The 12,884-nt window shown below is 45.4% G+C and overlaps 1 protein-coding gene across 4 annotated transcripts in view; it reads left to right on the forward strand.

Moving 5' to 3' along the window:
* The window catches only part of LOC128763691 (cGMP-inhibited 3',5'-cyclic phosphodiesterase 3A-like), a 39,849-nt gene that overhangs the window by 21,729 nt on the left and 5,236 nt on the right, over positions 1-12,884 (forward strand). For all 4 annotated transcript variants that reach the window (XR_008415671.1, XR_008415672.1, XM_053872774.1 and 1 more), the window contains 13 exons: positions 4,343-4,588; positions 6,917-7,059; positions 7,131-7,240; positions 7,311-7,554; positions 7,668-7,744; positions 7,814-8,010; positions 8,087-8,227; positions 8,574-8,685; positions 9,933-10,040; positions 10,136-10,332; positions 10,699-10,902; positions 10,979-11,140; positions 12,618-12,867. Coding sequence is in view for 2 of the 4 variants with exons in the window: in XM_053872774.1 (XP_053728749.1) it covers positions 4,343-4,588; positions 6,917-7,059; positions 7,131-7,240; positions 7,311-7,554; positions 7,668-7,744; positions 7,814-8,010; positions 8,087-8,227; positions 8,574-8,685; positions 9,933-10,040; positions 10,136-10,332; positions 10,699-10,902; positions 10,979-11,140; positions 12,618-12,867 (2,191 nt within the window). In the remaining 2 variants the exon portion in view is untranslated. The remainder of the gene's footprint in view (positions 1-4,342; positions 4,589-6,916; positions 7,060-7,130; positions 7,241-7,310; positions 7,555-7,667; positions 7,745-7,813; positions 8,011-8,086; positions 8,228-8,573; positions 8,686-9,932; positions 10,041-10,135; positions 10,333-10,698; positions 10,903-10,978; positions 11,141-12,617; positions 12,868-12,884) is intronic.

The raw sequence follows: 12,884 nt of genomic DNA on the forward strand, positions 1-12,884 counted from the left end.
TGTCTAAAAAATGCGTCATTTTACACTATTCAATTTAAGGATAAATGCATGTCCATTGAGGTAATATTGAGAGAAAAACAAAGATGATTAATAAGTACATCTGGAAAATAAGGAGAAAAACGTGCAATGTTTAGGAAGTAATGTGGGAGGAAATATTATAATGTTATCATACAATGTTTTAAGAAAGATAAATGATGGAAAATATGAAAAATGGTCTGCAAGATTTGAAAAGATTCAGTCAACAGTAGAGTCTGTTTAATGTCCAGGTCTGATCATGATCAGTCATCAGTCCATCCATGCCAAAGTGTGTGTAGTGAATGGCTAGATATAAAACTGCTGGTGGCTCAAGCTAACATTGGTCATGACGCTGGAAAGGTCACCACAAATGGATTTTGGACTGGTAGCTGGAGAGGTGCCAGTTCAGGCCACCAGTGACTCTGCACTCATTAAAACGTGGTGTAACATTCAACGTCAGCTGCAGCTCAGAAGAGATCACGACATGAAGTTCAACAACAGCAGAAAAGGTTTCAAATCCCCTGAAATGATCACCTAACATAAGTGGAATCGGAGCAGATGCATGATGTTTTTTTCCTGAGATAAACTAGGGAATGTAATCCCTGTTCATGAATCCTATTCCCGATCATTCTGCACGACTCTTGGACGTCAAATCGATGTAGCATAAATGAGTATGTGGGGGAGTATGTGTGTATGTGGGGGTTTAGTGCTGATGGAGTGATTGACAGTTGCTTGCACATGGCGTCCCTCCAGAGCCAGTGTGGAGAGGGGGTCAATAATGACTTTCCAAAGCTGAACCACTGGCTCTTCACCTTAATGTGAACATGTGATGTTCTCAGGCTGGATTTTTGAGTCTGAATCAATCATGAAACAGGTGAAATCAAATCATTTATTGTTTGTTATTATCATCATCAGGGTGAGCTAGAGCCTATCCCAGCTACTCGGGGTGAGAGGCAGAGGATGCAGGTGGAACTTCTAAACCACCACACTTCCTGAAGCATTCATTTAAATACAGAACTTTTTAACAGACGCTAGCGAAGACATCGCAGCCTTGGTGTCGGCGATCAGATAAACAATAAGGAATTGTAACCACATCGGCCTTTTAGCTACAGAGGCATCAAACTGAAATAAACATGAGGAATTTTCCCTTTCCTTTTACCTTCCTTCGTGGCTGTTTTGTGCCATCATACTGGTTTCCACCAAACGGGTGTTTCTCTACAGAATTTGACGGAATTAGATCGATCCATCCCGGCGGCATACTTGTTTTCGTCCGAAATCTTGGGAGTCGTGAGGCTGATCGGTTGACGCGGCGAGGAAGAACACTGCGATTGGTGGGCTGTCTGCTGAGGGACACACCCCCACTGCCCCATGGAGCTGGGATTCTTAACCTTTCCCAGAACAAATGAGCCCAGAGCGCTCATTCAGTAGAACTGATTCATGACTCTTGATGTCATTTGTGATCAACAACCATATTTAATCTACTTACACATAAACAAAGCAAAACCTTGTGAAATGACATGAAACCATGTCATCATCGCAAAGATATTTATTTGTCATTGTAAAGTCCAACCAGCAGCAGAAGCTGGAGAAAGTCATGTTCATCAAATTTACTGAAGAAAAAAAAGGGAAAAAAAAACACTTTATGCAAACTGAATAAAAAAAAAATATAATAAAAGCATGTCTAAATATCATAAAATAAAAATAATATATTTTAGTTCATCTCCAAAGAAGATATAAGTAAAGTATCAGTAAAATGTAAAATAATAAATTTTCAAACTGCTTCAACATGTGCTTTCTTTAGCTTTTTTCTTTTCAAGATCTTCTCCATAGTAGTTAACTATCACAGATGTGCAGCTGTCAAGTCAATTCAGTGACACACTACTGCCACCACACGTGGCTCATGTATAAAACTCAGCGTCTCTCTTCTCTTACAGGCCTCTAAGGTGTAAAACAAAAGAACTTTTAGTGGCCCTCTAGGGGGCGCTCGCAGCCCAACCATGGGCCCCGATGGTTAAGAATCACTGCCCTCAGAGGGATAGTTGCACTGTATAGAATCACCAAGTACATAATTGGGAGAAAATCCAAGCTAAAAGCCGGAACCACATATTTATCAATTATGTCATCACTAGATTTTCGGAGGCTATTTTGAAGACATCCGTAGACAATCATCCCATGGGAAGATTTTACCATTATCATTACCATTACCATCAGGAGGTGTGGTGTAGTTGTAATGGTGTGGTGTTGATCTTCAGATCATCACATTTATACTTGCTTTAAAGTAGTAAACCACAATGAAATGGAGGGTTTTTTTTTTCCAAAGAATATCTGCCTGGAAGTAAGAGATGTAAACACACTCCCTCTCACCGGCCCGGGTCCATGGTCCCTGACATTAGCTGAGCAGAGTCTATTACTGCCAGGTAATGGCTAAATGTCACAATAGCAGGATGTCATAAAGCTCTGGAGTGCTCTAATGGGTTTTGTTCAGGTTGAGGTGACACACGCACACTTGCTCTCACACACACACACAGACGGACATGTGCTCCTTCCAGGAAACGATCTTGTCAATACGCCTGATGTATTTGCGCCTCACATCCCAGTCATGATCCCTCACCTGTCGGGAGCTCTGATGCAGCAGGTTTCAGCTTCAACATGACTGAACTCCTCCGACGCCGTGTTCTAATGACACGTGTCGCGATGTTGACCAACATGTACATTTGTGTGATGATGGCGTGTGTGTCAATGAAATATATTTGCGGCAAAAGAAAAGCACGACAGGAAAGTTTTTGCGCCGAATAACCGGTGACTTTTATGAAGGTGCTGTTGCATCCCACAGCTGCCCAGTCAGGTACCTCCTCCCTGCAGAAGATGTGGTCCTGAGACCAAACGTAACCCGTCGTCCAGCGATTGTCTGGGCTCCTGTCAAAGCAAACCTAAAGCTACAGCAGCTCTCATCCAATAGACAGGCTCCAATTCAGATCAACTTGAGAGTGGGACCGTGTGCGACGGTTTAGTGGGTGGTTAACCAACATTTCGTTTAAAGCTGCTTTATGATCTCAAATGCTTCAGTGACTGACATTTGTGACCTGTTGACGCCGACAGTGCCCCTTCATGGTTGTAGTTCCTTAAGCCATTTTGCAAACTTTATAACCTGTTATAACTTTGTGCAGCAACCACATAGCTTTGCTCCCTCTTGCCACCTTGGTGAGTCAGTCTCTGATATGGCCTAACATTAGTGATGTGCTGGTGAGGCTTCATGAAACAGTGTCCTCATTTTCAGAGCCCACTAGATGGCACTCTTTGCTCTTAAGTCTCTGGATTTTTGCAAAACCTTTCTCTGAAACTACACATAATTTTTTAAACAACGCGCCACCTACTGAGCTCTAAAAATGACACTGTTTCGTGAAGCGTCACCAGCCTGTCACTACCTAACATCCGTTTCACATTTTGAACTGAATCCCTTCACAGCAAGTGTCAAACTGTTAAACTTGCTCCCATTGAGACATGTATATTGTCATATGATGTGTTGTATTTCTCCATCTCTACACTGGCTTCATACTTTTGGAACAAGAAGGTTGTGTTATATGCCAGAAAAGCTAGTTGCTGTGGACCAAACTACACTACTACTCACAGTGTAAGCTCACTCGTGGAACTGGGGCACCCAACACGTGACCACCTTTGACAAGCTACTACTTTTCCAAGAGCTGCTGCTTTCCCAAAGATGCATTATCGCCCAAGTGTTGCCTGTACAACAACGTGTGTGACACACCGGACCAACTCTTGGACAGAACACATTGTGGTTTGCTGCGGGTTTATGATGTCGGGTTTATTGCCATAGTCAAACACTGCCGTAGTGTTTGTATGTGTGCGTTACGGTAAGCGATTGTTTGACTGTGTGGATCCCGAGTGATGCGTCACACTCCTCCCTGGGTGCGTTGTGTGTCATGATGCGTTGGTAAATTGATCAGTAGCTTAAGAGTAGCTGATTAGCACATGCTGACATTAAGGGAGGAATCCATTACTGACAACAGACATGATTGACCTTTGATGTATCGTCCTTTTGGGCTCCGTCGCTCGATATATTGAATGGGTATTTAAGGAAGAGAAGGAAGTGACTAGTTTCAACATTATTATTTTCAGATCTGCCTGGATGCAACACTCTCTCTGCTTTGCCTTTCTATTGAATCTGGTGATGGTTTTGACATCAAAGGTCATTTATTATTGTCACCATTGTTGAAGTTTTGCTGTATTGTAGCTTTGCTGCTGATATTTTTACGCCTGATTTGTCTTGAGTCACTTGGCTCAACCATTTTCTCATGTTTTCTGTCAGTCGTCAGGTACCAGCGTGGTGGTGGACATCGCTGTGATGGGCGAAGCACATGGTCTGATTTCGGACCTGTTGGCTGACCCCTCGTTGCCCCCAAAGACCAGCAGCTCTCTGAAGGCAGTCAGCAGTCTCCTCAGCACCCAGATCAGTCTGCAACCTTTACACCGGCCCCGATTCCTGGCAGACCCGCACGCCTGCTCTGACTCGGAAGACGTGTCAGAGAAGCCAGACAGACTGGCCATTCCAAAGGTGGGTGCTGCCAGGGTCCTGTTTTCATTTGTCGTCATCTATAAATGTTTCTTTCAGACTGCATTTTCAGGTCCAAGTGAGTTGAAAGTTAGCTCCAAGCTGACTTAACTAAGCCCAATAGGTTTCGGGGAAGCAGAACTTTCCGGCCCTGTAGGTCACTGCCTCTCAAGCTCACAACCAAGAGAACGCCGAGGCATGTTCAGTCATGCCGGTTGTTTTTGGTTGGATCTGGTGGGAGATGGAACATTTCTAAGACTATCGTTTTTGTCAGTTTTATTTTCTACCAGTTACGGAGGGTTCAATATGAAGCTTGGATAACAGCAATCTATCACAATAAACAATGTGTTGTCACTTTCGTCAGCGTACACTGTAGAGCTGATCTGATTTCCTCTCAAAACTGCATTACCGAACCAAAATAGTGTTTGAGTTGCTAAGTATAGTATGAATATTGAACATGATTGATTGAACCAAGAAGCTTGTTTTCTTTTCAGCACTAAAATCAGTTTTCTCTTTGCATTTGAAGAGAGTTTCACTTTGGTGGAGGAAAGTGGAGACAAGTTCATTCTGGTTTCAATGACTGTTTTGTTTTTTATGAAGTCCTGCAATATGCAGCGCCACTTTATTGCCACATAGGACATTTCCACATATCTGTCATGAAAATACTATTTTTGGGCCTCAGAGAGCCTTTGATAGGCTGAACGTCTGGTTTCAGTCAAGCTTGCAGTTGAAAGCTGGGCAAAAATAAATAAATAAAATTTGGGTGATGGAAACAAACATAGTCGTAAAAAAAAAAAAAAAAAGTAAGTGCAATTATTTAACTCAAGCTCACTAACCAAGTGGTTTCTAAACCAAACTGATGTCCATTTGTCTTGTTGTAAGTCCAAGAGTCAATGATGACATGAATGAATGGACACTGATACAAACATTCTCGAAGATAAACCCACTATATAATTCAGTGTTAGTCATCACCAAACAACATTTTAGACTAGTCATTCTGAATCTCTTCTCCTGCACTCACACCCATGAATACTTAAGAGCAGCGATGTCACACAGTCACTCAGCTTTCTGGGTCATGGGACAAACACATTCTATACTTATTTACTGTAATAATGTGTAACAACGTGTGTTTTTTTGCATGCTCCAAAGCTTCCTGCTGAATTGTTGATGTGACTTACATCCTCTATCAATGTTGTGATCTTCACTTGTTCTGGAGAAGGTCTGGTTTTAGTGTGCTTGAAAATGTTGGATTTATTTTTGGGCCAACGTTATGTATTGGCCCTCTTGCCTAGACGTTTTGTGGGAAAGAACGGGTGACCTCCTTTACCAACGTCATAAATATTTCTGACTTCATCTGACAATTAAACACAAGTAAGTGAGTGGTTTAAGTGGCTTGCTGCTTGACTAACCTGGGCGTTCTGCTCGGTGCTTTTGCTGGTTTTGTCAAATTCATGTCATAAGTCATAAGAGCAGTGAATCATCGATTTGTCCCCAACACACACAAGTCTTGTAGCCGTCTTAACCCGGGTTATTTTCAGTAGTATAGAAAAGTCCGATACTTCTGAAGGTACCATTCTCACGCATGCATAGAAGCAGCGAAAGCAAGTCTGTGACATGCGCGTGTCAGAAGAGAAACATGGTCCTCGATTTTTCCGGCCTGATCAGCTCAAGAACAAACCAGACAGTGGACGTGTCTATGAGCTCAAGTGGTTAGTGCAAGAAGCTTGACTTACGGAGGCCGGAAGTGGTCAAAAGTAAGTCTCACTGAAAAGGGATTCATTAGAAATAAAATTACTTTAAAGAAAACTGCATTAAAAATACAAAAATACACTTAAAATATGTAAAGTCTATGCGTTTATAGTAGTCTGAGCTAAAGTAAAACCCATGATACTCATCTTCCCCATCAGAACAAACTGACCTCCTTGTCTTAAATGTTAAAGATACCTGTTGTGGGTCGTTTATGCTTTTGGTTGCATTTCTCTACACAACAAAATACTGTCCTCTAGTGGTGAAATGATTGAAATGTCTCAGCTCATTTGTCATCACACGTCCATAATAAAGGACTTACATGTCAGTACTTTGTCATGGTAGTAATAACTGCCCTGGTTTGATGGGTTTTTTTTTACAGCATTTTATTTCTAATGATTTAAGTGAGGCCCTCTTACTTAGAGCACAACCATGTTCAGTCATTTGCACTTTTTTCCCATGGATACAAGCAGAAGAGAGGTTGCTGCTGCTGCTGCTGCTGCGGCGGCGGCGGGTCCGATCGCAGGTGGCTTTCTATCTGCCTGCCCCAGTTTAACAGCACTCCTCATTTGTCTGCTGCATCAGCGACTGAGGCGGAGCCTTCCTCCGGGACTGCTGAGGAGAATCTCATCAACCTGGACCACCACCACCTCCGCCACAGGGTTGCCCACCATCGAGCCGGGCCCCCTCCACAGAGACCGCTCAGCCAGCATCAAACACACCGAGAGGTGATTGCAAAAACATGCGGCTCATCCATAACGCTTAGATCACTGATGCTGTCGTCACCACATGACCTTAGTGAATGGAACAACTCCATCATGCTGACCATCTCAAAGAGCCGATCAATGTCTGCCTCCTGCGCTGCCTCCATCACCAACCACCTCCATGGCAAACCACTCATCAGACCAGGTGAGTCTTATAACGCCGACGCGGAAACAACGTATATGTTGAAGGTGAACCGTGCTCCTGTCTTTTGTAGGCTTCCCTCCATCCAGCGTATCACCTCGCGGCTCGTCTTCGCCATCAACACCAATCCAGGGAACCCCAGTCGCCAGCCCCACCATCAAGACCAGTTCAGTGCAGCTTCCAGAGTCGGTCGCCCCAGCGACCCATCGGGCCTCTGGATCTGCGGCCCCCAAGTTACACCACAGGGCCTTGACGCATAGTCAGAGTGCCCCGAGCTCCACGACCCCACACTGGCGACCTCCTTCGCTTTGCAGCAGGTCAGCCACCCTTTTATGATTCTTTTCTTTCTCAAACAAACAAACTGAGAAGGAAGTAACTGAAAAGCACGTATGAGTATATTCTAAACAGTGAATGTGTTTTGTGTCTTCAGTTGCGGGAGGCCATACAACAGCCGACTCAGTCACCAGGTTGAATCTGCTGCCAAAGGAGAGCGAACTCCTCACCCAGGTGATCAGCTGTCATCTGCTCAGCAGACACTTGGAAGTGGGACTCAGTCGTCTGTTTCATGCTCCCCAGACGAGCGGGCGGTAGCGTCCTCAGACTACGACAGCACCTACGACAGCACCTACGAGACCAACCACAGTGACAGCAGCGACTTTGCACAGAACGAGGAGGAGGCAGACGGAGGCAAGAAGCCGACTGAGACCAGGGAAGGTTGCAGCGACTTTCCTTCAGAGGGAGTCCTTCTGCACCCGCTCCTGCTATCACCCGAGGTCGGCATCCTTGTAGAGAAGTTTTCCTCATCATTCGCCAGGGGCTTGTGTTTAGAAGGAACTGTCACTTCTCCAGGACAAGCCGCCCACCCTCGCCCCTGAGCCGCCGGTGATACCAGGCCTCGAGCCTCTGATGAACCAGCTCACCAACTGGAACTTTCCCATTTTCAGTCTGGTGGAGAAGACGCGTGGCAAGACCGGCTGCATCCTCAGCCAGGTAGTGTTCAAGTAGCCTCCTCAGTTCAGAGAACTGGACCAAGCTATCAAGTGAAAAAAGCCAGTACGGGGATTGAAATATAGGTGGATGATACATAAACCATCACATCTGCATTCATCATAGTGTTGAATGCGGTGAGTGAAACATTGTGAAAAACCATTACTACCAAAGACATGACAGGGAAAAGCTTAGTGTCGGAAAAGGTAATCCAAATTTTTACTTAAGGCTATTTTTTATTATTATTTGTAGTTTAATTTAATATATTTATATAAATTGATTGTCTCTTAAGATAGTGGTGTTTGTGACAATCATTCTCTATCTTCACCATTTCCTGTGTATTTTCCAGGTTTCTTACAAGTTATTTGAAGACACTGGCTTATTTGGAACCTTCAAGATTCCCATACAGGAGTTTATGAACTACTTTCACGCCTTGGAGAACGGATACAGAGATATCCCGTGTAAGACGCCCTCACAACTGTAGTTCTCTGTCTGACCGCTAGATGGTGGCATTACACTTCCATCAGTCGACGCTCGTTTCCTGGCACTAACTTGATTTAAGTGTTGATTTATATCAAACCAAGAGGAGCCAGAGGTTCGCAGATGAGAGAAAAGTGGAGCAACTGGTACCGTAAATGGTTGATGAAACGCATCGTCATGTGCGGGTGATATTTTGGGGCTTTCTTTGGCGATTTGTACGGCCTTGTGATATCAAGACTATTACCTTCTGTTTGGCCCACACTCTTCCTCTCAACTTGAAATAAAACGTGTGAATGAGTTCAACATTGTGGGTGGCCCATCGGACAGAGCCATAAACCTCAGAAAGCCAGGTATATTAACAGGTGTGCAAAGATGTCTTTGCTTTTTACTTATACAGTGGTACCTCAATTTTCGAACGCCCTGGACTTCGAACAAATCGCAGTTCGAGCAAAAATTTCGAGATTTTTTTGCTTCGGATTTTGAACGAAAATCCAGAACTCGAACTCATAACGTGCATGGACCGATCAGCTGACCCACAACGCGCTTTGTTATTGTGTATAACGCAGCCTCTGTATGCAGACGTGTCCCGTTGGCTACATTTACTGACTGTTTTTTCTTCATATTGAGGTGTAAAACCTTTCCTGTCTCCACACTGGACCGTGGTAGAGTGTCACAGGGGAGGTGCTGGAGCGCTCACTCCAGGGTTTGATGTCCTGTTGTGGGCTGGAGCTGGGACAGGGATGAGGCGAGTCTGGGACAGAGCGTGACTTGGTTTATGACTTTGTCACAGCCAAACTGCACAGAAGCGCACATTCAGAGCTGGACACGCACCGGGCACCTCTTCACTTCTGGAGAGACCTCACTCACTCGGCAACCCCTCCCACATGCAGCGGCCACACACATAGAGGAACAGCCACCTGCAGCAGACACTACATTCACACCTACAAAAGACTATTTTAAGGCTTGGAACGTTCTTTTTCCATTCATTGTAATGGGAAAAATCGATTCAGATTTTGAACAAATCGCTTCTCGAACGGCCGTCTGGAACGGATTGTGGTCGAGAACCGAGGTACCACTGTATTTATTTTGTGCTATAAACAAGGAAAGTGGTGAAATGTTAGTAAGTACCTGTGTGTAGGGCGGGGCTTTCAAAATAAAAGCCAATATAACCACGCGGCTTATGAACTTCTTTTGTCAGCTGTTGTTTTTGACACTTTGTGTTTTTCAGACCACAACAGGATCCACGCCACTGACGTGCTGCATGCCGTTTGGTACCTGACCACCCAGCCTGTTCCAGGTCTGCCGCGGTTGCTGACCGACAACGGTTTACACACTGGTGAGAAATCATGTCACAATAACAAGCACGTCCCAGACCTGTACTGTGCTTCTCTCATGGCACGTCGTCCTGAATGAAGGCCTTTCTGCCCTCAGACTCAAACGGCATCACGCCGGGTGCGACTGGCTTCCTCACGTCCAAGATGACCCCCGTCCTGGAGGAAGGTTTCAGCACCTTGTCTGCTCTGATCCCTGGTCTGGAGCTTATGGCCTTGTATGTAGCAGCTGCTATGCATGATTACGACCACCCCGGCAGGACCAACGCCTTCTTAGTAGCAACCAGCGCACCGCAGGTAAACATGCCCAGATGATCGTCCTCAGCAAGAACATGCACCTTGACAGACCTCACTGTCATGTTCGATCGATCTCAGTTGGTCCATGCTTTATTCATCACAAAAATGTAGGTAGTCTTCAGAGCAGTCAGAGAACACGAGACTTCTACTTAAAGAGTTTCAAACATGTACTAAACATGACGTCAGTCAGCACAAGTATTTCATTTGGAGTCTCCGATGTGTTTGGTTTCCCTGATCCTGGATGCTCACGAGAGTTTGTTCGTAGGGCAGTCGGGTCGCTGGGCTCATAAAACTGCACCGAGGCGTGGAATACACAATGTGGTGTTGGATGGCGACGCCATTACTGCTTGACATGTCCTCCTGCAGGCCCTTCTCTACAATGACCGCTCTGTCTTGGAGAACCATCATGCAGCTTCAGCGTGGAATCTCTTCATGTCACGTCCAGAGTTCAACTTCCTGGTAAACCTTGAACACGTGGAGTTTAAACGGTTCCGCTTCCTCGTCATCGAGGCCATCTTGGCCACCGACCTCAAGAAGCATTTCGACTTCCTGGCAGAGTTTAACGCCAAGGTGAACGGAATCAGAGATGAATTCACAGCTCACGTGGAGCGAGCGAGCGTGAACCGCCTTCGTGTTTCATCCGCAGGTGGGCGATGACGGAGTGAACGGAATCGACTGGAGCAACGAGAACGATCGGTTGCTGGTGTGCCAGATGTGCATCAAGCTAGCGGATGTTAACGGACCGCTGAAATGCAAGGAGCTACACTTGCAGTGGACGGAGGGGATCGTCAACGAGTTCTATGAGCAGGTACTGTCGCGGCACTCTGGTTTCCTCCCACCATCTTAAGTTACTGAGGTGTGTGTAAGGTTTTTATTCATAGTCCTGAATAAATGTGCAACATGTGTATACAATATAATTCAGCAATTTCTATTAAAATATATGTTTGAATCAAAACAAAAAAATAAAATAATACTAATAACTGTTGCTGACCTGAAGAGGGCCTTGTCTTAAATAATTGGTTAACGCCCATTTGGTAAGTTGTTTATGTTTTTTCAGAAACCGCAGACAAGTAGAGTCGCACTTCTGTAAGACCTCTAACAATAAAGAAAAGTCAGATGGATTGTGGTCCATTCTCAGGCAGCGTGGAGCATGTGCCCTTGCGCTCTGCCTATCTCTATGCTGCGACTCCATTATCTGTATCAAGTGTAGCGTCCTACTTGTCTTACTGTCAGAAAACAATGTGACGTTTTCATGGCTCGGAACATTGAGCGTCAGCGAGCGGCAGGTGACCATGTGAATTCCACATTCGCCTGTGACACCGCAACTGAGCGACATATCTGTAAACAAATCCACACACTTGCATGTGACAAGGACAAATACACAGGTGTTGTGTGAAGCATTAGTGCTGCGTGGAGACGCCATTCTCGTCTCAGGTTACCATAGAAACCTTTGCCCCTCCGTGTCCCTTACACCGGAGAGCGGATGAACAGAAAGAACATACAAATCTCCCACATTCTGCATCACAGTAAACTCCAAATATACGCCTGTGCATGACACATGTGTAGAGTGGATTACAGTAGATAGAATAATAGAAGCATATGGTGTTCTTTTTCCTATCTTTGGTCAGATTAACGCTCAACCATGTTGCTGCACAGAACACTGAGCTGTGCCTCTCAGACGTCTCATGTAACTCCCTGCAAACTAGATAAGATGGCCTTCTCACACACAGATTCAGATTAACTACTGACGTACATGTGACCTACAAACTGGCCAATACGGGACTCCAGCGCCTCTTAACAGAGGCTAGCAACATGGCATGTCAAACTCACAACAAAACCACGTATGTGGCTGAACACACTAGTCATGTGTCATGTTGATTGAAAAAAACACGAGAAAAAGCGAATGGAAAGGAGAGGCTAGGCTAGCGTAGGGTACGTGTTCGACGGGACGGCTGTCATTCGTCTGGCAAGTGAACAGAACAATGAAGACGTACCGTAACACTCAATGCTACATGGCGATCGTGAAAGAAGAAGGCTTCTTTTGGCCCCTCTTGGACCGCGCTGCCCTACTGTATCAGAAACGCTCAGAGAAAATAGGACACGCAGCCTTCACCCTCATTGTTTGTCTTTTCATGTTATCAGTTCTCCATAATAGAAACAAAGCAAATGTCTCCTCTTTCGGTTATCCTCCACTCTTTAGTGGAATCCCGTTCCCGTGTGGGAAATGGGGAAAGAGAAGGCAACTGAAGACGTGAAATGTAGCCGTGTCTGCCTGGTTGTCCTAGGGTGACGAGGAGGCGAGTCTGGGTCTTCCCATCAGCCCATTCATGGATCGATCGGCTCCACAACTGGCCAAACTGCAGGAGTCCTTCATCACGCACATCGTGGGCCCCCTGTGCTCCTCCTACGACTCGGCCGCCCTCATGCCGGGCGTCTGGGTGGACAACCCTGCAGCCTTGGCTGAGCCCGACCAGATGAAAGAAGAAGAAGAAGACATGCCCGAAGAAGACGCATCGACAGGCTCCGACTCTTCACGTACGTGTATCTTGAAA

Source organism: Synchiropus splendidus, chromosome 8, assembly GCF_027744825.2.
Source record: "Synchiropus splendidus isolate RoL2022-P1 chromosome 8, RoL_Sspl_1.0, whole genome shotgun sequence".
Classification (NCBI taxonomy): Eukaryota; Metazoa; Chordata; class Actinopteri; order Syngnathiformes; family Callionymidae; genus Synchiropus; species Synchiropus splendidus.